Raw genomic sequence first — 25,001 nt, 5'->3', positions numbered from 1 at the left:
GGCTGAGGACACAGTTCAGTGTGAAGGTCCTGGGTTCAATCCCTAGTACCATAAAGAAGAGCTGTTGCAGGTTCGGCTGTATGCAACAGAAGCCAGTGATGAACGTAAAGAAGAGCAGGTGTCAGGCACTGTGGTAAATGTTTCCCTTGCTTCATTTCTTTTAAGCCTTTACCATTCCTCTCAGATAAAGACAAGCAAGTCAACTGAGGCACCAAGAGGTTAGCAGCCTGCCCAGGTCACTGCAGAGTCTGAGCACTCACTGACTTCCCCGCATGCCTGCTCTATGGCTTCCATGGCCTACAGTGAGTGGCTATCCCTTTGAAAGGAGAAATACCTGACACACAAAGACTTTGTTCTTACACATGGACAAAGTCAGAATGGAGAGGTAAGTGAAGTGCCAGCTGAGCTGGAAGCTTCATTTAGTCGTTGCCTTTCATCCTCCCTCTTTGAATGCACGGCGGGGCCAAGAGGCAGATGCTTGTCCTCGACCTAGGAGTTGTAAGGGCAGGACAAGCCCTTCAGCTCCAAACAGTCTTTAGAGCTCAGTCTCACAGAAGCAAGAGGACATCCAAGAGAAGACAGGCCCAAGCCTCCCAATAAGTGCACACACTCCCCAGCGGGTGGAAGAGCACTTCGACTGGCGTGTTTATGAGTAAGGCATCATTAGGGATGGAAGGAGATGGCTTGCCTGTCACATGGAGCTTCGAGTCTCCCTTTAGGTTCCCCTCAAGAGAGCAGGGCAAGGAGATAACCTGGCTCAGGTAAGCCCTGGGCAGCTGCTGGCTGTCCATGGGAGAGATTGGGGCTGGCTGTGAGGCGCTTCAGTGGGCAGGTGCTTTCTGCTTTAGCACCTTCCTATACTTACCTCGGTTTCGCCATGGTGGCAAGAGGGGCCCAGAGACTGTTCAGGCACAGGATTGCTTCACAGAGGACACCACCTCTGTGGCCCACTTGAAGGAGCTGTCCAGGTACGGAAGGGTTAAAGCGTGTCCTGGCTGCAGTTCTCCATTATTATCGCTTTGAAAAGCCGTGGAGTTTACAGGAAGAGTGTGAGAACGCTGCGGCTCTCCCAGCCAACATTTGGTTCCCATTACCGTGAAGAATCTTTCTCTTCCCTCCTTACCTCTCTCCCACCCTTTTTCTACTTTTTCCACATTTTATATTAAAAGTACATCAAACAGGTTTTTTCCTTTTTAATATTTTCCTTAAGTTTCTTTCACTAGGTTTTCTGGGTTCTGTAACTTTTCTGGTTATTCATTACAAAGGATGGGGGAATCTGGGTCTTTTGGGTGAAATCAGTCAAAAATTAGAATGAAGAGATTAAAGTGCCTAGGCAGTGTGGGGGAAAGAAGAACTTGCCACATGCTTTCTAGGCTTAATGACATTTTAAAAAAAGGCTCTACTCAGAAGCCTTTAGCCTCCTGGCTTCTTGGCCTTTCTCAGTTGTCTTCCTGCCCAAACAAAGCATCCCTAAAGTAAGATACCCAGAGAGGTCTCTTCCTAATTCCATCAGCAGTAAAAAGGTTGGTGGCAGGGCTTGTATGAAAGTGATAAGCAGTAGTCCGGAGGCCCAGTGGAAAAAGCAATAATGGCAGGCACTGCAGGCATGGAGCAGGGAAGGGCATGGTTCAGTGTCCAGACTGGAGGGCTCATTGGAGAGCAGTTTTGGAGGCCAATGTGACAGTATCTATAAAAACTCAAAGTGAATGTATTACTTGATCCAACAATTTGCACTTCTACAAATTTATCCTATAGAAATACCTGTACATACGCACAAAGATATATACATACGTGTGTGTGTGTGTGTGTGTGTGTGTGTGTGTGTGTGTGTGTGTGTGTGGCAGGGGTTCACTGTAGATGCCTGAATGGAATACAACTAGAACTTCTTAATAGAGAAATAGTAAGATAAATTATGGTACATTTACACTTTGGAAAACTACATAGTGACTAAAAATATTTAAGTAAGTTTTATATGGACAGGGAGAAACATGGAGACATCAAGGTAGGAAAAAAATCACAAGCAAAATGAAAATAAATCAACCCTTTCACTTGTAGCTACTTCTGAGGAAAATCTGTTATCTTTTTTATTTGGTGTATATCTGTTAGATTATCTATGATGTGGCTACATGTTATATATTTGTGCAACTTATTTTTTAAAGCAATGGGTGTAAATATTTCAATCTGCAGAAAATAAGAAAAAAAATAGCCCTCCCCTCTTCTCAGTGTGAAGTCCTGTTCAAATCTTTAACTGAAGACTTAGAACTGAAACTCAGAACATTTCTTAACTTTATCCCAAATGCCAAGTCAGACTTAGGGAAATAAACAGTATAGAAAATGATTAAGGGAGTCTCCAGAAAGTCAGACAGGATGACGGAGAAATGGACAAACAGGAGAGAAGAAATGGTGAGCTGAGCGGCCCCAAAGTTTCCAAGGACTCAGCTATGATAAGGAGAATGGTGAACACTCTTCTAAGTGAATCCCCACTCCAAGTCTACAGCAAGAATGGGAGGAAAGGAAGTGTGTGTTGGGGGAAGGAGGCAGGTAGGATATGAGTGCCAAATCCCCCCGACAGAAAGTTAGTACACAGCATCTAAAATAAAAAATGGCAGAATAAACATGTGAATTACAAATATGAAGGTAAATAACAAGAAACTAAAAAGAAGTGGTTCTCTGTGGGGTGTGAAAATGAAGGTTGGGTAGCACTGGGAGAGAAGGAACAAGGGATTCCCGTTTTCACTCTAACCCTTATAGAATTACTTAACTTTAAAACTAGGCACCTGAATCATGGTGGGAGCTGCCTTCAAGATGGCGCCCAACGGCACTCTACCTGCTGACGTTCTTGGCCTTGGGCAGTCCCCCTCCATACTGAAGGGGCTAGCCCATGTAAGCAACATCTGAAAGACTCAAACACAACAGCTAAAACAATCTGAACACATAGGGCAAAGGCTTCACAACATTGGAGTTGGCAGTACTTTCTTGGATATGATGCCAAAGGTATAGGCCACAAATGAAAAAATTGGCTAACCATATGTCATCAAAATTAAAAACTTTTGTGTATCAAAGGTCACACTGTTGTCAGACTATGAAGGCAAACTTTGGAATGGGAAAAAATATTTGCAAATCATATATCTGATAAGTGATTTGGATCCAGAATATACAACAAATACCTAGACCAACAAAACAACCTGATTAAAAATGGACCAAGGACCTGAACAGACATTTCTTCAGAGAAGATATCCCAATGACAAACACATGAAAAGATGCTCAACATAATTTAACTAATTATCAGGGAAACACAAATCGAAACTATGTGAGATACCCCTTTATACCTATTAGGATTGTTACAAGCAAAAATACATAAAATAACAAGTATTGTTGAGGACACTGTAAAATAGAAATCCTGTGCATAGTTGGTGGGAATGTAAAACTGTAACAGCTCTGAAAAAGTGTATAGGGGTTCTTCAGAAAATTTTGAAAATGAAAAAAAAATTTTTTTTAATGGAGCTAGGCATAATGGTGCATACCTGTAATCCCAGCACTCTGGAAGGCTAAGGCAGGAGGATCACAAATTCAAGGCAAGCCTGGATAACCTAGTGGCATAGTTAGTCCTTACTTTAAAATTTAAAAAGCGTGGGGGAGGGCTGGGGTATAGCTCAGTGTGAAGGCTCTGGGGTCAGTCCCCGATACCTTGGTAGGGGGGTGTCTTTCTTCTTCAAGAAAACATCAAGCAGATGATGACACTGGTGCTGTGATGGTGTGTGATTCCCAAAGCCAGGTCCCAGAAGACATTGTGGCTCTCCCTTACCTGCTGTTGAAGCACCACTCTGGGAGAAGCCAGCTGCCTTGTCATAGGCCTCCCAGGCAGCCTAGTCCACGTGATGAGAAGCCGAGGCCTGCTGCCAACAGCATGAGTTCATCCCCATGTGAGGGTGAACTAAGGAGGAAGGAGGTCCTCCAGCCCCAGGTAAGCCTTCAGCTGACTGCAGCCCTCCCGCAGTGTCACCAGACGACCTGAGCTAGCACAGCTAATCTGCTCCTCTACTGCCAAGCCCCAGAAACAGAGATAATACATTCCTATTGCTTAAGCTGCAAAATGGATAATCTGTTTTGCAGCAATAGATAACTAATGCAATTACTTGGATAATACACTTGAAAAGCCACACCCCAGGCCCCTAATTACATATTTAATATTGCATTACAGCTAGATTTATCAGATGAAATACAGTGCTGGTTGGCTCTTGTGGCATGGCATGGAGCGGGATATATGTCCAGTGTTTAAGAAAGGAAGTGTATCATTAAGCTGGTGCCAAATGCACACTGTGTGTTTATTGAAATATGAAGAAACTGTCTCCTGAGTACAATAGAGAAAGATAGTGAAAACACAGATGTTAAAAGGAAAAAAACTCAAACCTCCTAACTTCTTCATTTGATGCTAGTTAAAAGGGTAAAAATAGTGGGGTAAAACTCATGCCCTTAGCATGGCATACCAGGAACTTTAACTTTTTAACTTTCCTCCCTCATGCTCAACCACTGCCTGCCCTGTACATCGATCTCCCACAAGACCACACTTCACATATACTCTCCTGGCACCGCCCTGGCCTCTGCCCAACTCTCTACTGTTCCTAGGAAAAAACCCAATAACTCATTCTCGGCAAAGTCGGCCTGGGTCTCCTCTGATACAGCTTGTTCTGCTAAGCCATTTTTGCTGACCTGATTGTTGTACTATGACTATTCTCCACAGTGACTATTTCTTACCCACTGGACTAAACACTATGCAGTGGGCTCCTCATACTGGTCTTTGTGTACCCAGAGCCTAGCTGGTCATGCAAGGTTTCTGAATGAACAAATGGATGAATAAATGAACATTCCTCCATAATCCTTCAGGCTACACCTCAATAAAAGGAACTAGAATAAACCCTTTGAGGGAGTAGAGAGATCAAATGGAAAAGTTATCAGACAGAAAAATAGAAGCCTGGGTTCTACTTCTTACTTTATCACTCTGCAGGTGTGAGAATTTGTACAATTGACCTAACTTCTCTGAGTCTCATGCTTAACATCTGTAACACAGTATAGATGAGATATTAACAATAATTCCCACTTACTGAGCGTGCATTCTTCAGTGTGGGAGGGCTGTACAAAAGTGCTTTTCATAGCCATTTTATTTTCATTTGCTTCTTAGAACATTTCTAGGAAGTAGGCATTTTATTTTATTCTCATCTTAGAGACAATGATGTTAGGCTCAAAGAACTTACTTACCCTAGTTAAAATAGCTGGCTAAAAAAGGGAGGAAACCAAATTAGTCTGCCTCTAAAATACTGCATATGTCTTCAAGTACTAGGTCACAATATTCAAATGTGAGGTCTCAGATATTTTATCATAAAAGAATTAAAGCTTCTCAAGATACTGATAGTACTAAAAATGGCACCAGGCTTGTCAATCCCACTTTTCTCTAAGAAAAGAATGCTTTAAGGTGATGGGCCTGGTTGACAGGAGTGGAAGATGCAATAAATACTGTTTTGAAATGGGGGGACAGCCTTTCTAGAAAAAAGGCCAGACCTTGGAGAAAAGCAGCAAAGGTGGGGAGGGATGATATGGAAGTGGCTGCCTAGGGATTGACTGGGAGGGGGAGAGGACCACCTGGCAGGACAGCAAGGACAGGGACAGAAAAACAGGAAGGGGAGCTGAGATGTGCTGGGCTTGGCTGAGGGAGGATGACTAGGAACCTGGTACACAGATGAGCAGGGCTGAGGGCTACGGGGCCACACTGATGAGAGTCCACTAGGACAGCAATTCCAGCTGTATCTGGGAAGTGGGGTGGATGACTTGCTGCTCTGGGAACTGAGGGGGTTAAAAGAGAGAGCTCACCCTGGGTCCGACCGCAGAAGAGGGGGAGTCTAAGAAAACAGTAACCCCACAGGTCTGGAAGGAGGGGCCTGCTGACTGAAAGACGGCGATGACAGGGAGTGCACGGAACGGACCACTGAGTGCTTTTAACCTGTGCCAACCTACCTGAGTAATGTGAGACTGAGTTGGGTACTTGGCCGTGGGGGAGATTAGTCTGCACACATGGCAGCTCTCACAAAGAGTATCATTTTATCGTGCTAAGTATTAATAATGCTGAAAACACCTAATTGTGTGTAGTATTTTATCAAGCATGTTCACGAATATGGTCGCATCCAACTCCCATGACAATCTAGGCATCATGGCTTTTCATGTGGCAAAATGATTTTCCCCAAGTCGGGAACTGCCAGGTGGATCTGGCTCTGGCACTTAGGTCTTCCTTCCAGGACTCTTTGTGTGGAAATATCTTTTGATTTTAACAGACTCACATCTCAGGAGTGAAAGTGCAAAGGAACATACACTAAACTGAGAAAGAGGAGTTCAGAAGAAGGAAATTGTAGGAAAAGGCTCAAGGTTATTGTAGACTAGATCAGGAAAGGGGTTACTAAGCAGAAAAGAAGGAGGCAGGGAAAACTGTGTGGCTTTAAAGGGGTTCTCCACCTGGCCAGTTCCTCTCTCCAGTACAGGGTTACAAGTGCGATCATCTGACATGTACTTACTGTTGGCATGGTGCTAAACACTGAGATGCCCATGTGAACTCGAAATTTACTCCATGACCAGTATGAGGGTTACTTGCTGTGAGCAGAGAGTGGGGTGGGGAGGGTCCATCTGATCTTCTCCATTAAGGGAGAAGTTCTAACCTCAAGAGTGATATCCCAGCCCATCACAGAAATGTGGAACCTCTAGTTTTTCAGACCTTGCTACTCCCGAAACAGAAGAGGATGGAATCTGCCTCTTGTTTGGTGGGTGGTTAGAAAGGAAGAGGGCTAGTAGGAAAAAGGGTCACTGAAGGGTCTATTTTACCACAGAGGCCCAGGAAAAAGAAAAAGCCAAGAGGGTGTGTTTAGTTTCTTACTCCACAATTTCATATTTACACTCCAACGTCCAGGCTCCATTGTGTATACTACACACATATCATAAAGAAAAAAATGTGATGCGGGAACACAGGGAGAGTCTGCAAAGTGCTGAAGCAGCATACCTGGCAGCTGCTAAAACAAAACTTCAAAGATTTGGCTTCTTTGAAAAGCCATCAGGCAGGACTCCACCCACTCCCCCTGCTAGCCACAGCTTCCCTGGGAGTCAGGACATGTAACCACTTCCGCATGTTTGGCTCTGTTCTCCAGGGTTGGCGCAGCTCAAGAAGCTGTGTCCGGAATGCCAGCTAGGCAGGTGGGGATGGGGTGGGGGAAAGCAAGATCTCCCCAGTATCCAGGCATGGAACTCTCGGCAAAGAAATTGCTAGTGCTGGGATCTGCTTTAAAATCCCATCTCTGATTGGTTAAGCACTAGTTATACAGAAGGTCTGGCCTTCGGAGATTTCCAAGGCATTAAGGATATGCCCCTCCCAGCATCACAAGTTATTTCAAAGCTGCATCTGTGATAAATGTCTAGTAGAAAAAAAAAAAAAAAGAGGTTCAAGATCTACAGATCCTAAAAGGATAACCAAGAATATACCATTCTTAGAAACAAATTTCTTTTTATTTTTTAATCACTGATTAAGTTTGGATCAAAAATCTAGTCCTGTGCTGTCCAATATGGTAACAATGAGGCATATGTGGCTTTTTGAGCAACTGGCTGATGTGACTGAGCAACTGTATTTTTCATTTTATTTAATTTTAATTAACTTCAATCTAAATATCTGCAGGTAGCTCATGGCTGCCATATTGGACAATCCCAGTACAGTCAGGAATCCAGTGAACTTTCACTGGGCACTTTGTGTGGGGCAACGTAAGGATACAAAGATATGTAAGACACTCTATCCTCCAAAAGCTTACAATCCAACATGGGCAGTAAAACAAGTGCACAATCAACCAAATATAGAAAAGAGTAGTGACTGTAAGAGTAGAGGCAAACAAAGGATATGAGAACTTGGAGTGAGGAGACGGGGGCTTGACATTATGTAGCCCCTCCATAATAACTACTCAAGTAGGAGACGCCAGGAAGTCCATCCAATGAAGGACATTGAGGAGAGAGAAACTACTAAAAAGAACAACAGAAGGCTGAACATCAGAGGAACATGATCAGCAAGTGCTATAATGTTCTGCTCAATGAATACGAAAGGCTGGGAGTCAAGAGAGTTGCCCTGCCCTGTGCTTTCAGAGATGGGACGCCCTTCTACTCTCAAGTAGCTTCTAGAAGTGGTTCTTAAGACTCCTGTGGGTTGGGAGAGTGGGGAGAAGGATGGGAAAAGAAAGGTTCTCTACTTTTTCCTCTTCTTCCACAGCCTGCCTCTGCTGCTCAGATTGAGGAGGATGTCTTGTCTGTAAAGCATTTGTGATGGTGGGTACCAGGAAGAACTGAGTAAGACCCAAAGGAGAAGCAACAGGACCTGATAAAAGCTAGAGCTAGAGCTAGAGACATAGAAATAGAGAGCCAGAGAGAAAGAGCGAGAACAGACCTGAGACATGAGAGCTCTCTACTCTAAAAGAAGCCTAGAGGTATTTTTTTTTCACCAGGGTTCAGGTCACTGTGACAGAGAGGGCTACAGTGATCTATCCTCTAGGAATTATAATTGTGCCCTTAGCCAGAGCATCCTTTGAATTACATCTCTTAGGAACCTGAGTCCACTGGATGAGAAGTAGAAAGATGAGAAATCCGAATATGATCTGTCTGGTAGATGAGGGAAAGTTGCAGGAAGGGTGAGTGGAGCTGATCCCTGCAGAAGAACAGACCACCTACCCACCCATCCATCCATTCCTCTATTTAGTGTGCTCCTTCTTAAGTGCCTGCTGTTAAGCAAGGCACTAAATACAACAGTGAATTGTATCCTACACTTACACTTCAGTGAAGGAGTGACGAAAACAAAGAGTAAACGAAGAGCATAAGACCTGTAGAATGGTATATGTACATATGCAGTGAGAGGAAAATATATTCAATTCATTCATTTCTTAATTGACAAAAATTGTATGTATTTAATGATGTCCAACATGATGTTCTGAAACAAGCATGCACTGTGGAGGGACTAAATCGAGCTACTTAACTGATATGTCTTACCTTACTGGGTGTGTATGTATTAAAATCTACTCTCTTAGTGCTTTTCAAGTATATAATATATCGTTAATAACAGCAGTCACAATGATGTACAATAACACCAGGTGGTTTGAAACTGAATAGGTGCAAAAGAATGAACTGGGAAGGGAGACAGGGGCCACAGGCAGGTGCTTACCTTGGGAATTCAGCCAAAATATGTTTTGTTTTTGTTTTTCAGACTGTAGTGTGTTAGAAGGTCTTTTTTTTTCCCTTCCTGAAAGTTTTTGTTTTCATTATCCAAGTTGACAAAATATAAGCCCACTTTTCTTCTTCTTTTTTTATGCTGGGGATTGAACCCAGGGCCTTGTGCTTGTTAGGCAAGTGCTCTACCACTGAGCTAAAGCCCCAGCTCTTAATATAATACAAATGCAGAAAACATTTAGAACAAATAAATCAAAAAAAACTTAGACTTGAGAGGCAAAAAACTAATTATGCCATATTACTAAGCTGTATTCTCCAATTTAATCTTATTGGTAATAAAGCCAATATTTTTCTATTGCTCTGAATTTTTCTATTAATCTCTCATTCAGTTGTAAATGTGTAGGACAGGAGTGTGTGACTAATAATATTTCCTAAACCCCCCACATAAACTCGGGCTTTCTAGCTACATGAACTAAAACATCTCTAGTTCAAGTACAGCCAGTTTGAGTTCAGCTTCTATCACATACACCTCCAAGCGTTTCGACTAATATCTTATTTCAAACAGAAACACTCTGCTTTACCAGACTGATTCCCAGGTACTGTCCTTTGAAGGTCCTCGGACACCTTGCTCACCATCTCTTTTTTTCTCCCTCTCTGTCACCTACTTGCATCCTGTACACAGTCTGGGGCTGAATGTAAACCCTACCTTAAACTCTTCCTCTACAGAGTCTTATCTGTTCCAAGTCTCATACCTTTTCTAAATTACGGCTTCCTTACCTGCTGTGCCAGAAAATCTGCTTTCTCACCTAAAGTCTTTTTAAAAAGTCTTTTTACAGTCACATCCTCGAGATACACCTCTATTCCACTGTCATCACAGGAAGGAAGTAAAACTTATTTCTAAGAACCAGACTAAATGCGGTATTGATTATTGCCTTGGAAGCCAAATTAATAAAGTCTCAGCCTGATAATTCATGAAAGCCATGAAATGTCCCTGTACCACCTCTGATGCTGAAGAATCATCCAATTAGGCTGAATTTTACTGTTACTCATAATGAACACCCAAGACTGCCAGCTCTGCCGCTTTCTTCCCACCACTAGCCTTGCTCACAACTGCCGAAGAATAGGTGGGTCCATATTTAAATGACCCTTTAAAATTTAGCTCTTTTTAGTTATCCTTCCTCAGGAACATTGTAATGATTTGTAATCAAGATTTTAATCTTTAGCACTCATTTCACAGTATTCACAAATGTAGTGTACAGACCTCAGTAATGCGAGTAGGTATTCCTGCTTTCCCAGCTAGGGTACTGTCTGACACAGCACAAAGAGTGAGACCAATCAATTCTAAAGTAGGCCCAGTCCAATTGTCTAATATGTTTTATATGTTCTTTGGCCTATTAGTCTGGTGTTCAATCTGTAAATATGATAGTAAACTTTATAAGGTCATATAAGATAAATGAATGAATCTGATGCTGGAAAAATAAAACAGGTGGAGGGAAGGAAGAAAAAAGAATTGAAATGTGTTATGTACATGTACCAGTTCCCTACAGTGAATGTAATCATTATGTACTGCAAATGTGTATTAATAAAAGTAAAAAAATTTCTAAAGTAGGTATAAACTATGTAATATAACAGATGTCCTTTTTTTTTGAGGCAGGGTCTTGCTATGTAGTTCAGGCTGGCCTTGAACTCACTATGTAGCCCAGGCTGGTCTTGAATGCCAGCAATCCTCCTGCCTCAGCCTCCTGAGTGCTGGGATTTCGTGGATACGGCACTGTGCCTGGCTATAGAGCAGATTTCTTATGCCAATTTAGTTTAATTTTATGTTTCTCTTTTTTAAGGAAAGAAACCAAGAGTTATGAAGAACTTATACCAAAACTTTGGGCCTCCAAGCAGCTACAAGGAAGAGACCCTTTATTCATTTTCAAGAGCTATAGCTCTATTGTTTTATTAAAATACAGATATCAGGCGTTTTTTTTTCCTCCTAGCCTCTTAAACCCTAAGCCTTTTTTTTAAAGCACTGATTTTTTACCTGTATTTGTTCAGTAATATGTTGAGAGTCTTTTGGCGGAAAGAAGGGCAGGAGGGCAGGATGAGATCTCTAGTTAAAGGCTCAGGAAAGCTGGCTGTCTTCCTTCCAAATCTGTTGAGTCTACACTAGGTAAGCTTTAGTGAATCATCACTGTTTCTCTACAGGAGGCAGAGAGATGGAGACAGTGTTTCCTCCCCACTGAGGTTCTTTCTAAGCCTTTTCAAGGCTGGTAAACAGTTAACTTGAAGGGAGAGAAGCTAATAGAATTAAACTGAATTACAAATGAAGAAACTCAAATACATATTTGGCCCTCGGCACCTGCATGATTCAACCAACTTCAGATCCACTACTTACCTATTCACACAGTGTGAATGTGTATTAGGCATTATAAAACAGATTTAAAGTAGACAGGAAGAAGTGCATAGGTTATATGCCAATATTACTTCATTTTACATAAGAGACTCATAAGACTGAGATTTTAGTATCTACAGGGGTCCTGGAACCAGTCTCCTATTGATACTGAGGGATGACTGTAATTTCCTGATTTTGGAAAAGGAGTCTCATTCAGTTTTATACACGGAGCTTTGTCATTCAGACCAAAATAATAATCAATCTGGAGTAACAAAATTATACAGTGAATAGTTAAATAAGATAGGATCTTATCTCCAACAAAGGCACAGACACACACATCCACCCTAAGGAAATGAAAGGTAGTTTATCTTTGATATTTTAGGTGGTGTGGGGTGACTGAGGCAAACTAAACTGGAAAAACTGATAACTGAAATACAAAGCAATCTTTTGACTTGTGGATAAGAAAGATCCACTTCTTTGGTTTCTGATATTAGGCCTTGAGTTTCCAGTCCTATTTTCCGAGGCCTGCTGTGTCTGCTCAGCTATCTTTGACACAATGCCTACAGTTACCAATATTTCCCTCAAGAGGCAGAAGCCAACCACTGTGGCCTCGGCACAGACACTGATGTCGCACGGCTCGCTTGGTGAGCGAGGAGCTGCAGAATCTGTGACACAGCTGGCACTGACTGGGGACTAACCCTTGGGAGGTCATGTGGCCGGCAGCAAGAGAAAATGAGTAGAGGGATTCAGACAGAACTACTGGCCTTTATCACCCATGAGCTGGAGAAAAAAAAGCCTTTTAAGGGACCAGGGATTTAGCTCAGTGGTTCCACTGCCTGCCTCGCAAGCGCAAGCTCCCAAATTCAATCCCCGGTACACCGCCCCATCACAAAGCCTTTTACTCCAGGGGAAGGAACAGAGTAAAAGTTGGGATTCAGGAAGTGGAAGGGCAGGTAAACTTTTGTCTATGGGAAAGAAGGAACGTGAATAAAGATTAAAATATGCTACAGAACTCTGAACATGAAAGAGCTGGTTTTGTAGCCCCCTCCCTCTCCATTATGTGCTCTTTGGCTAAAGAGCGTTTATATAACAGGATAAAGTATAAAATTATAAGCTCCAAACTCCTCCAGAGAAAAGCTCTTCCAACGTTTGACCCCCAGGATGAATGGAAAATATGAGTGTTTATTGGCTGGGACATGGAGCTGCAATGGAAATTTCAACATTCAGAAGATAGCAAAGGAAGGGCCTGCTGCTGTGGAGAAAGAAGTCGCCCTTCAACGGAGGGGTCAGGGAGAAAGGAAGAGTTCCTTGCTGGCCCCACTCTGCTGCCTCCCATCCTCAGCGGGAAAGGCTGCTCCAGAAGCGCCCTGTGCCGGGGCAGTGGCCAGTTTTATCTCAACAGGGCACTAAGCCAAGTGGTGTAGCAACACTGTAACTCAGGCAAGTTGGACTCTGAATTCGTTTTGTTTCTCTTCCCTCCCTCCCTGCCCTTCTCTTCCTTCCTTCCTTCCTTCCTCCCTCCCTCCTTCTCTCTCTCTGGGAAGAGAACTAAATGTTATTGAGACCTACACCAGAAAAAAAGCACTATGCTGGCTACTTTGAGATATACAATGCAACTTAATCTTTAATAACCCACTGAAGCAGGTATTATTATGTGCATTTCAAAGATGGGGAAATTGTGGCTCAGAGAAACTAACTTTCCAAGGTCACATACTTAGAACAGCAAATCCAGGGCTATCTGATTCCTCATCCTGTCCATTATACCAGGCCAACTTCCAGCAGCCCTATTTCCTATAAAGTTAATATGCTTTTTTTATTATTATTAAAAAAAGAGTCTCACTATGTAGTTCTGGCTGGCCTCAAACTCGAACTGATCCTCCTGCCTCAGCCTCCCAAGTGGTGGGATTATAGGGGTGCACCACCATGCCTAGCAGTTAACATGCTTTTAAGGGAAGAGAGACATTTAAAGGACTGGGCTCAGAAAAGTTCCCTTGCCCAGAGACAGAAGATGGGGCAATTGAACAATTTTTGTTGAACTATGGATTTCTCTTTTAAATCTTTACAGAGTCTACTCTTTTACTCTAGTAAAAAGCACATAATTTTACCTTAACTATTTTTATATGTACAGTGCAGGCATGTTAAGTACATTCACATTGTTCCACAACAAATCTCTACATTTTCATCTTGCAAAACTGAAACTCTACACCCACTAAACATAGAATCCCCCTGCCCTCTTTCCCCAGCCTTTGGCAACCACTTTTCTGCTTTCTGTTTCTGCGATCGATCCTGACTACTAAAGATATTTCATATGAGTAACTCATATAGTATTTGTCTTTCATTTTGCTTATTCTGTGATCATCAAGGTTCACCCACATTGTAGCCTACCACGTGACAAGATTAAACTCTTATGCATTCTTTTTGTTACTCTTTTAATTGGCTGTGCCATAAAATGTGATCTTTGTTATATGCTGCTCTATACTGTTCTCTAGTTGTTTCATGTGTGTAGGGCTCCTTCTCCATGCCAGATGCTAAGCTCTTGGTGATCAAGTGTCATATCTTAGATCTCTTTTAGACTCTACCCTGTGCTGAGCACAGGTTCAGACTCAACAGCAAACCTGAGTGATCAGGGACTATTCTGTTATTTGTGGCAACTCCCCAGCATCCATCATAATGCCTGACATACATTTTTTTTTTTTAAATGAACAAACCCAGGGTTCCTAAGGGCTGATTGAAAATGAAAAGATGAGAAGTGAGAGGCCCTAAATCTCCAACAACATACATAAGAAATAATCTAATAGGAGGAGAATACTAGGCAAACTGGAATCAGAGTCCCTGAAACACATAGTCTTAAATATAAGAATCTTTTTGACCTATTGCTGAAGAGTGAAAGGGCAAAGGGACAAAGTGACAGCAAAAATGGCCTGAATTTCCAAGCCATCCCATTCCTTAGTAGAATTCAGAGTTTTGACACACAGATGTTCCCTAGCAAGTGGGTGCTGGCCAGACAAGCAACCCATGCCCATATCTTGGCCTATCGCAAGTAGGAACAAACTCATGTCTGTGCTCTTTTGTCAACTTCCCCTACCTTTAATATCGAGGAACAGACAAATCCCCAGGATATGTGTGTGTGAAAAAGCCAGAGATGGATAAAAATAATTCAATGACAAATGCTGGAAAAACATACAAAGGGGCAAAAGCCAGACATTCGTGGGATTCCCTGACAGCTCCATCCACAAGGAAGGGCTGGACTGGAAGAAAACAGAGCCTCAGGTTCCTGCCAAGCTGTCTGAGGCCCTGTCCTTCCCAAGTCATTCCAAACAGCAGCCAAGACTTTACAGTAACCCTTCCAGCACTCACAAGGAAAAATGCACTATGAACCCAATGAATGCTGTTCACCTAGAAAATCCTTCTCCTTGCAATGGTCCAGCTCCACAAAAGGCTGGCAGTAATAAGGAGATACCTTTGCACATCAACTCTCAGCTCCTAATGACTCCCCATGTGCCCAGAAAGCAGATAATTAAAAGGCAGCTTGAAAAGCCAACCTTTCTCATTGGCCAGACAACAGCTGAAATACCCAGGTATCAGCATCTAGAGACCGGAAACACGGCTTGGAGAAAAAAAGAGGTCATAAACATGTGGTACCTGCATCCTGGAGTCCCTGTTGTGTAACTGTAAGTTGGCCCTGCTTGGAGGCTCACCTCAGGCTCCTAAACATGTGACTGCATTTGGCCCTAACTACTCTCTCTTCTGGAGAATGGCCTGCAATTAATCTCACTTATTACCTCTGAAAAGTAACAACAGCAGAATGGCTGGCCAAGTCCAACTCCAGAGCGTCTAGGGAACTGCAAGCTGTATGGCCAGGCCTCAGACTGTCTGGGCAAGTCATGGGCTCTTTGCCTTCATCTCCCACAACAAAGCCTGAGCATGGACTCCAGACAGACCAAAGGAACCAGGGGATTTGAGGAGCTGGGCTGAGCTCACACTGACCCAATGGGAGACGACAGCCCTGAGGCTACATTTGGAATGGTTTCCAACAGCGGGGGAAGAACAAGGTTGTCTGGTGAAAACCTGTGTGATCCATAAAATTGAGAACAATAGCAACACCATGGGGAAATGAAAAATAACACTATTTGCAGAGTTCTTGTGAGTCACCAGTTTTCATTCCTGTGGCTACCAAGTCACTGAATTCTCCGACATGCAGAGATGAAAAGTACAGCAGCAGTGGGATGCTCTTTACATCTCATTCCAGTTTACAGGGCAGCCTCTGGTTTGGTGAATTAAAATTTATCAGGACTGGAATCCACTGTTGCTATTGTAGAAAAACTAGTAAGAGTACCTTTTATTTACCTAGCCCCCACTTTAGGGAGATCAAAGTGCTTTAAAAGCAAACTAAAAGCTCTCAAAATAGGCCAGTTTATATGTAAATATGCTTACCCAATAAAAAAAATTAAATTGAATAGCTTAGGGTCACTTAGTGTCAAAAACTGTAACAAAAGTCACATCTTAAGCTATGAATACCATATTCATTAAACTTCGTCACCCTTAGTACCAAGGAGGAACAAGACACTAAATAAATATCCACAAAACCTACCATGTAAAAATGGAAATCAGGACTCAGTACTGTGTACAGCCGGCTCTGGAAGGATCTTGAGAATTCACTGAGGCCTGCTCTGGGGCAGGTACCTTGGAATTCCATGTGCAACTAAAACTCCCAAGCTGACTCTCCAACTATCCTGGAAACTACAGGTTACCTGGGGACAGTGACAGATTTCCCAGGGCTACCCTGGACTAGAATGGAACCTTCCAATTGGCCCTTATGCTTGAAGAGGAGGCAAAGAGAAGGCTGTTGTGTGCAGAACTAAGTAAAAAAGCAAGAGATGAGAGGACTTTGTGGAGTTGCATTTTGGCTGCAGTGGCTATGAAGTAAACTGTATAACGTGTCATTACACCAAACGCAGTCCCAGGAATAGTCTGGCTAGGAAAGAGCCACTCACCAGGCTGACCTCTACGTGCCAGGTCTGACCTAGACAGATCCATCCGGGCGGCTTCTATCTCACTACTAACAGGTGGTATAAGAGAAAGCGCTAAACCCAGCCATAATTTTTATTACAACTTTCTTCCCTCACTCTATCTACAAGGATAAAATATGCCACCTTTTTTTCTCTTCTTCTCTGTAATGTGTACTTTTGACATGTTGTTTACAGTATGAGAATGCCTGTAGCCTTGTCAAACAGACAGACTGCCCAAGATTGCAGTGAAAATGTTCTCCACATGAACAAGGCTCTGATTTTAACATGAACATGGAATATGTGGAAATATTTTATATGGAAAATAAAGCTCTATGGTATAAACAGAATTTCTTTTTTACAACTTATATTTCAGGAATGTGGTTACTTTGTAGATTGCAAATCACCAAACGACAGAACTTCTCTTGTGAGGAGAACTGTGTGGAAGATGTCCTGTCTCAAAAAGGCCTGCATCTTGGTCTCCAACTCTTCATAATTCTCAACTGAGATGATTCTTTTTACCCCAATCACAATGATCACGGGTTCAAAAGACGTCATACCAGAGCATGATATAATGTGCTTATGTTTATATTGTTTCTTGGGCAGGATTTCTGATTCCCCAATGAGCTCCTCAAGTAGTAATTCTGACACCAACACATCCTTTGACAAAAATGAGGTATTTTCTCCAGGCCCAGAGCTTCAGTACTCCTCCCAAGAACATGGCAGAACATGGCAGGACATAACAGGCAGAGGCTGGAAGTATTGGCACAGGGGCAGGGACTTGCTGGGACATCAGTGGCAGAGCTTCTTTATTTGGAAGGACTGAATCTCAGTGGCCAGGAGATTCACTGTAACAGTCACATTTCTCTCATTTGACTCAGGGACTGATGAAATTTAATCATACTTAATAGCTACTGAAGCAAGATGTGTTCAGATTGGAACCCATTTCTTATATTTTTAGTACAGAAAAACTTAAAATATAGAGACCATAATTTAATACAGTGATTTCTTCTTGAATTCAAAAATTGCTTATTTTATGGCCAAAATTTACTTGGATTTTGTCTTCTATCACTTTCCTCAGCTACATAAAGGAAATTTCCTTTCACTTCCCAAATGAGGCTGTTTGAGTTTAATTATATAACCTAGGTGAAAACCTAAAAACAAATATGGCAGCCAGGCATAGTGGTGTGTGTCTATAATCTCAACACTCTGGGAGGCTGAGCCAGGAAGATCACAAGTGTAAGCCCAGATTGGGTAATTTAGTGACTTAAGGAGACCCTATACTATGGTTTAGATCTAGAAGGTTCCCCCGAGAGGCTCATGTGTTCAGAGACTGGGATTTTGGAAGGTGACTGGATCATGGGGCACTGCACTTGGTGGGTTAATCCACTGATAATCCATAGCTGAACATGCTGTAGGGAGTGGCAGTTCACTGAGGGCATGACCTAGAAGGATGTACCTCTCTCCCCAGCTCCCCACTTCATTTTCTGCTTCCTGGCTGCAATGACATGAGCAGTTGTCCTCCACTAGACCCTTCTAGGCTTGGAGCCAGCCAAGTACAGACTGAGATCCTCCCAAACCATTAGAGAAAATAAAGACTTCCTTCTTTAAGTTGTGGGTGTTGGGTCCCAGTGATGGGAAAGTGACTAAGGCACTCTATCTGAAAATTAAAAATAAAAAAAGGCTGGGGATGTAGCTCAGTGTGAAGGTCTAGGGTTCACACCTCACTAGTGTAAAAAAAGAAATAAAACAAAACAAAACAAAACTCCCAAATATGGCCTTCAAAAGCATAAAAAAGAACTAGGAGGCAAGGACAAAATGTCAAAACTCAGTACATGAAAATGTTGATTAAAAACAAGGATTAAACATAGTACCAACTCTTGTTCTTTCATCCAGACATGATATTCTTAAATATATCAGAAATTTCCTTTTCATTTTACTTTCCTGAAAGCTGCCTTACAAATAAAATGAGGCCCTCCTATTTCAAGTGCCAGGCAAGAAGACTGCCTTTGTAGTGAGCTCGAAGCAGGAATGGCTTGCTGGGGACCCAGGCCCTTCCTGTGCAACCCAAATGGCAGCACCAGGGCCCTTCACATACCTGCTTCCAGGGGGGCTGGAGTGGCTTTCGGGGGCATGGGGGTCACACTGTATTGACCACGCTGGACCACTGGGACTGATGACAGGTCTCAGGGAGGGGGGAGTTGAAGCACTGCTCCTGTTTATGGCACCACTTGCCATATTCAGGTTTGCTGCCTAGAAATGAAACGAGAGATAACTGACTTTACAGAGTTTTAGGAAAGTGTCATGAAAATTATATGGGAAAAATTAAGTAAAGTCCAAGAGACAATGACTCATCTGAGTTGAAGCGGAGGTGGTGACAAAAGCAAACAGGAAAGATTGCCTTCTGTGCAGAAAGAGCAGAGGTGGGTGGCTACTATCTGCATATATTAGCAAGTACTTATTCTGCTTCTATGTGCAAGGCACAGAGTGCTAGGTGTGGCAAAAAACAAAGATGAATCATAAAACCGAGGATTCACTGAGCATGTACTCTGCCAGGCAGTGTCTGAAACTAAATAGCATGCTTCTTCATCTTAAAGTTCTAAAGCTCAATAAACTTTAGCTACAAATAATTTTTATGACACACAAAGAACTCAGTGGTTTAGAAAGAAAAAAGATATACAGCTGATAAAAATGAGCATTGACTTCAATAACTTATAAAGAATACGATTGGGTGATTGAAGATTTTAAATTTTTCATTGGTAAATCTAAATTGCGCACAAAAATGCAAATTGCAGAGAAGTGTATGGTACAGGATACAATTTTTGTGTCACATTTGTACACAGTAAGAAAAAAGGATCCAATAAGGGAAAGGTGTGAGACTAGATATGTTCTTACACTACTTGTGTGACTATAAATTGATAGAATCATTCAATCAACTTGGTAAAATACGATTAAAGTATATTATAACATTCATGTACTTTGGTGCTATAATATAGATTCTAGGAGCTATATGAGAAAAATGCAGATGATTAATAACAGGCTATTAAATAATAGCTAATATTCAAATTTACAAGGTGACAAATTCTATGTAAATGAGTGTACATTATGCATATCTCATGTAAATTATATTTTTCTTGTTTGAGATAGGGTCTTACTATGTAGTTCAGGCTGGCCTTGAACTCACTATGTAGCCTTGGCTGGCCTCAAACTCTTGGCAATCCTGCCTCAGCCTCCCAAGTGCTGGGGTTATAGGCATGTGCCACCATACTGCCTACATCTCATGTAAATTAATACAAATCTGGTAAAAGTACTGTTATAATCTTTATTTTACAAAGAAGAAAGCTGAAGATTAGGATTGCATTGAGAATCAGGAACACATGGCTCACAAAGGACTCAAGCCACAGTCTTTGGAGCTCCAAAGCTCACACTCTCTTACCATCCTCCACTGTGAAGAGATACTGAAAAGCAAGCATTGCTTTTAATATTGAAAAAGGATAGCTAAATGGCTAATAATTTCGTTAAATAAAATTTTCTTTACTCCATGTAAGAGAATTTATCCATTAACTTTTTAAAAAAGTACTTAAGTGATAAAGGAACATGCTGATAGCTCAGGAAAAAAATCATGTTAGTAAAAATCAATATGAAACCATACAGGGTAGATTCAAATTTCCTTACACACACACACACATACACATACCCAGTGGGGGCACTTAAGACTGGAAATAAAAATCCAGAATATATAGCATCTATTTCTCATCTATTTCTTGTTTTCTTATACTTACCATATTCTCCAAATTACAGTAGGTACATATTACTTTTATAATCCAAAATATTTTTAAGTCGTTATGACAAATGCAGGTGTGAGGTCTGATAGGTCTGACCTCTGTCTGCCCCTCTTCCAGCCACCCAAGTTCCTGGAAGGGCTGTTCCCAGCCACCTGAACCCAAGGAACAATGCCTACTCTACTAGGACATGGCATACCCACCCCACCTGCTAGGTCACAGCATACCCACAAAAGTGGCTACATACTCAATTATTCCCGCTCCCCAAATCTCATGCCCTCTTCACCTCACTCCATCTAAGCCTAGCCCACTAACTCCCCTAAGCCTACCCTAAAAGACCCAGCTCAACAAACTTGCCTGAGACTCTCCTTTGACAGGAGGTCTCTCCCGGAACCCCCAAATTCAGGCTGGCTGTGTTCTTTACTGGGTCATCACTGTTTACTGAACAAGGTGATAAGCTTAAACCCTGTGCAGTGGTAGTGAAAGGATGGTTGTGAGAAGTACATCAATACAAGATGCCCAGGAAAGATGCTGAGAAGACAGAAGATATAAAGTTGGACACAGGGTTTTGAGTCTGAGCCATCAGCAGTGATTTAACTCATCAGACAGGAGAGATAACTCCCGATGAAAATGTTCTCCTATATAATGTCTTAAGTAACTAATAATTTTGACATTTATAAATGAAAGAATTCTAGATTTTAGAGCAATCTGAAAATTCTGAAAAAAGTCATTTTTAGCAACAGTACAGTGTTTCCTTCCTGGTCACAGAAGCCCAGAAGTGAAAACAGCCCTGGCCTGTGTCTTCACACCAAAGAACTCAATGTAGTTTTCCTGCATGGAAAACTGTTTCCCCTAGGTCAGGAGCAGTCTTTGGGGCTGTGACGGCTGGGATGTGGGACACTCTAGCTGTGCCCTCCAACGTGGACCAGGCTTTAGCAGAAGTCTCATGAGCTAACCATGGCTTAACCCTCTGTCCTGCTTTCTGCAGGCACCAGAAACGAGACACAGACATGCTGATTAAAGGAAAGGGAAGATACATTTCTTTGAAGGACTTTGTCCAGAGAGGCAACATAGGCCAGGCCCTGAGACAGTCACACAGGCTCCCTGCAGGACTGAATGCTCTCAGAATTCACACGGACCCCTCCTCCTTCTGGCCCTGCTCTCTTGACTTGAACATCAGTCTTTTAAATTAGATGTGAGCTTGCAGCTTGTAGAGAACTACAAAGTGAGAAAGGTCTTTATGATGACTAACAGTTGTGCCAAAAACTTAATAAAAGAGGTTTCATAATAATTTATAGTGGAATAGCAGTAGAATAATAAATGTACACATTGTATAAATGGCATAGTTTGGAAATTAGTGAATGGAGAGAAGCAAATGGATCTTGTAATCTTCTATCTTTTGGCAGGGCTGCCCCCAATATAAACCTCAGCATTTATATCCTAACAGTTAACACTTACTGAACACTCACTATATACCCTGTACTAGATGTCTCTGCCTTCTGTTCATGAGGATGATCTCATTAACCCTAAGCAATGCCTTTGAAATCAGTTCTACTGTTACCCTCACTCTGTCAAAGAAGAAACTGAAGTCTAGAGAGGCTAAACAACTAGACAAAAGTCACACACAGAGTGGCAAGGCCAAGGTCAGAACAGAGTGTTTGTCTCCTGAGTGCATGTGGTATATTTTCTCCAAATAGTATCGTTTAACACTTGAATCCTTATGACAGTGGTGTCAGGCACGCTGGGTTTGATATTTCTCTTACTCCTTACCCACTACTGATGGAGGTAGATACTGTTAAATTCCATTCTACAGATGAAGAAACCAAGGTTCAGAGAGGTTATGGTAAGTGATTTACTAAGTCAGATAACAGTAGTAGAACTTGTATTCCTATTTTAAAATCCATTTTCTAGTTTGGATGTAGAGAAAATAATCCTACTTACCCTTAATTATTAGAGATTTGAAAATATGTCAGTAGACGTTGACCTCAAATACTAAAAATAGTGATTATACATTGATCAATAAAACAACACCAATTTTTTCTTTTTTCCCTTAAATTTGGTTTCTCTCTTCTTATCCTTCATTAGAAGACAAAGAAAAAAATCCTTAATCAGTTTTGATTCTTAGTAAAAAGTATCTTAACATTTAACTAAATTTGGATTGTGTTTTGGTGGGTTTTGTTTAATCATAACATCATTCCTTATTTTATGGATAAACCAAAAGTTGCCATCCACTGTGATTTCTTTATATACAAAAGCAAAATGCAGTTGTTAACCTATTTGGAGAAATAGGAGAAGTAATGGCCACTTAAATGAGAGGCTATATAAGGAATGTGACAACTTTATAAGATTCTCACTTTTCTTTCCAATGAATTTCTGCCCCAAACAAGCAAACACTCTTGTCTTTACCAAATGACAGCAACCAGTCCCTTGATTCTAAATATTCTATGGCTTAAACACTGTAACTACTGCTCCTACCTCTCAGTCCATGGCTGTCTTCCCTAGGACACACACTGCTAATCAAACAACTTGATCCTGGCTTGAATGAGAACTCAGGACCTTCTTCACCTAGTTCTCTAAGCAGCCACCACCAATCCATCAGAAAGTCAAGGGAAACGAATCTATTTTTTATTTCTGCTCTAGAAGAGCACTGTCTAGCAGATTGATTCTGTGATGAAAATGTCCTGTAATCTGCACTGTCCAATACTGCAGACTCTTGGCACATGTAGCTGCTATACACTTGAAACGTGGCTGGTGTGACTAAGAAACTGGACTTAAGTTTAACTGGAATTTTAAAAGTGAGATGTAACTAGTGGTCAACATACCTTTAGACCCTTCACCAGATTTGACTGAGTTTTACGTCAGACCTTAATAAACTTTAAAAGCCACAGAGGGTTCATATGTAGAGGATTATAGTAGATCCTCCTCTTGAGGCAGGAGGATTGTCACAAGTTTGATGCCAGCCTGGGATATGTAGTGAGTTTAAGGCCAGCCTGAACTGCATAGTGAGACTCCGTCTCAAAAAACAAAACAAAACAAAACAAAACAAAAAAGTGGAACTCATAGCCATTAGGCCAGTTGGTTTCTATGGACTAATAATTACAATGTTTGTTACTACATCTAGGCTGGCCAATTCAAATTCATGTTACTGGTCATAAGATAGATGGGACAGTTTGAAACTCATTTAACTTACGGGAATTATGAGTCAAAGAGCACACACCATTACTAATGGATATCAACACACAAAATGCAGTGTACACATACAAGAAACTTTTATGTATATTTGGACATTTATAATGTACTATCACAATCAATTTTTATGCAAATTATATTTTAAAAATTCTACTCTAATAATAATTAAAAATTACGTTAACACTAAGAGTATTTAGATTTTTTTTTTTTAGAGTGTCTAGATTTAATGAACACTTAGTTGGTTTCAGGCATTGCTTTAAGCATATTATATGCGTATTAACTTATTTAATGTCCTAGATACATAGATGAAGAAACTGAGGTCGAGAGGTAAAATAATTTGCTTAAGAACAAAAAACCGTGAAGAGTCAGCCCTTGGATTCATTCTTGGTCTTTCCGGTGTTGCTCTGTCCCCTGTATCACTTGGCTGCCCTGTGCCACTGAGCCTTGCCATTCATAGGGTCAGTCTAGGACCAGCAGCATCGGCCTTACCAGAAGCTTGCTCAAACTGCAGAAATCCAGGCCAGCCCAGGTCTGGTGAACCAAAATCTGCCTTCAACAAGATCTATAGGTAATTCACTTGTCTTCTAAAGTTTGAGAAGTACTTGTTATAGGGGATGGTAGAAAAATGAAAGGAGAAAATAGGAAGAGGAACCATTTCCTGCTTTCCTCCATGAAATGCAAGGGATCTTCCAACAAACAGCAGAAATACCTTGGATAGGGTGAGGAACAAAATATAATACAACAAAGGAGAGTGGGAAGTGAATAATTCCATCAGAACTCTAAGTTTTACTATTTCTCAATGTTGTTCAGATGCTCAAACTTTAAAATGCGTAGCCATTAAATATGCCTAAGATGATAAGAAAGGTAGATAAAACAGTTTAGAATACACTTCAGAAAATTTCAAGATTACTTGTGCTGCTGCCATAAGAAATGGCGGTTGTTGAAAAAATAAAAAAGACATTTAAGTCCCAAATCAATCAGCTTCCTTAGCTGGTTAGAAAGTGAATGACTGCCTGTAGGAAATCTGGTCACTGGGTCCTACCTCCACCTAAGCCTTGGGGTCTGCTTGGCAGATGTTTCACTCTCACTTTCCTCCTCTGCTCCCACTCTCTGGGAGCAGCTTATGCAGATGTTCCACTCCTATTCCCTGCCTCATGTCCACTGCCACAGTGACCTCAGTGCATTTTTTCTTTTAGCACCGAAACACTGTTTATTTTAGAAGCAACTTTCCGAATAAGGCAGGTGAGCAAATATCTGAATGTGTGGGGTAGAGACACATTGCATGCATTCCATCTAGACAGGTGTTTAAATTACAGCAGGAATAAATACAGGTGATGGATTGAAAAGGGGGTAGGAGAAACAGAGGAGGAGGCCAATTTCCGGTGCCTGGCCCGCCCAAGTGTTACTGCTTGT

The 25,001-nt window shown here is 41.6% G+C and overlaps 1 protein-coding gene and 1 non-coding gene across 25 annotated transcripts in view; both read right to left on the bottom strand.

Annotated features, from left to right (window-relative positions):
- Positions 1 to 25,001, bottom strand: part of Ttll5 (tubulin tyrosine ligase like 5) — a 300,152-nt gene that overhangs the window by 114,128 nt on the left and 161,023 nt on the right. For 21 of the 24 annotated variants that reach the window (XR_015444939.1, XR_015444938.1, XR_015444940.1 and 18 more), the window contains one exon: positions 18,716 to 18,870. The exons of the other annotated variants lie outside the window; for them this stretch is intronic. Coding sequence is in view for 18 of the 21 variants with exons in the window: in XM_087195100.1 (XP_087051226.1) it covers positions 18,716 to 18,870 (155 nt within the window). In the remaining 3 variants the exon portion in view is untranslated. The remainder of the gene's footprint in view (positions 1 to 18,715; positions 18,871 to 25,001) is intronic. 24 annotated transcript variants of the gene reach the window in all.
- Positions 9,366 to 9,432, bottom strand: Trnav-aac (transfer RNA valine (anticodon AAC)). The gene has a single exon. It is a non-coding gene; the product is annotated as a tRNA-Val (tRNA).

The sequence above is a fragment of the Heterocephalus glaber genome, unplaced genomic scaffold, assembly GCF_053883595.1.
Source record: "Heterocephalus glaber isolate CG9 unplaced genomic scaffold, H.glaber_assembly_v1.0 deba00001608, whole genome shotgun sequence".
Classification (NCBI taxonomy): Eukaryota; Metazoa; Chordata; class Mammalia; order Rodentia; family Bathyergidae; genus Heterocephalus; species Heterocephalus glaber.
The sequence above is the reverse complement of the archived record's forward strand: the minus strand, read 5'-3'. Positions and strand labels throughout refer to the sequence as shown.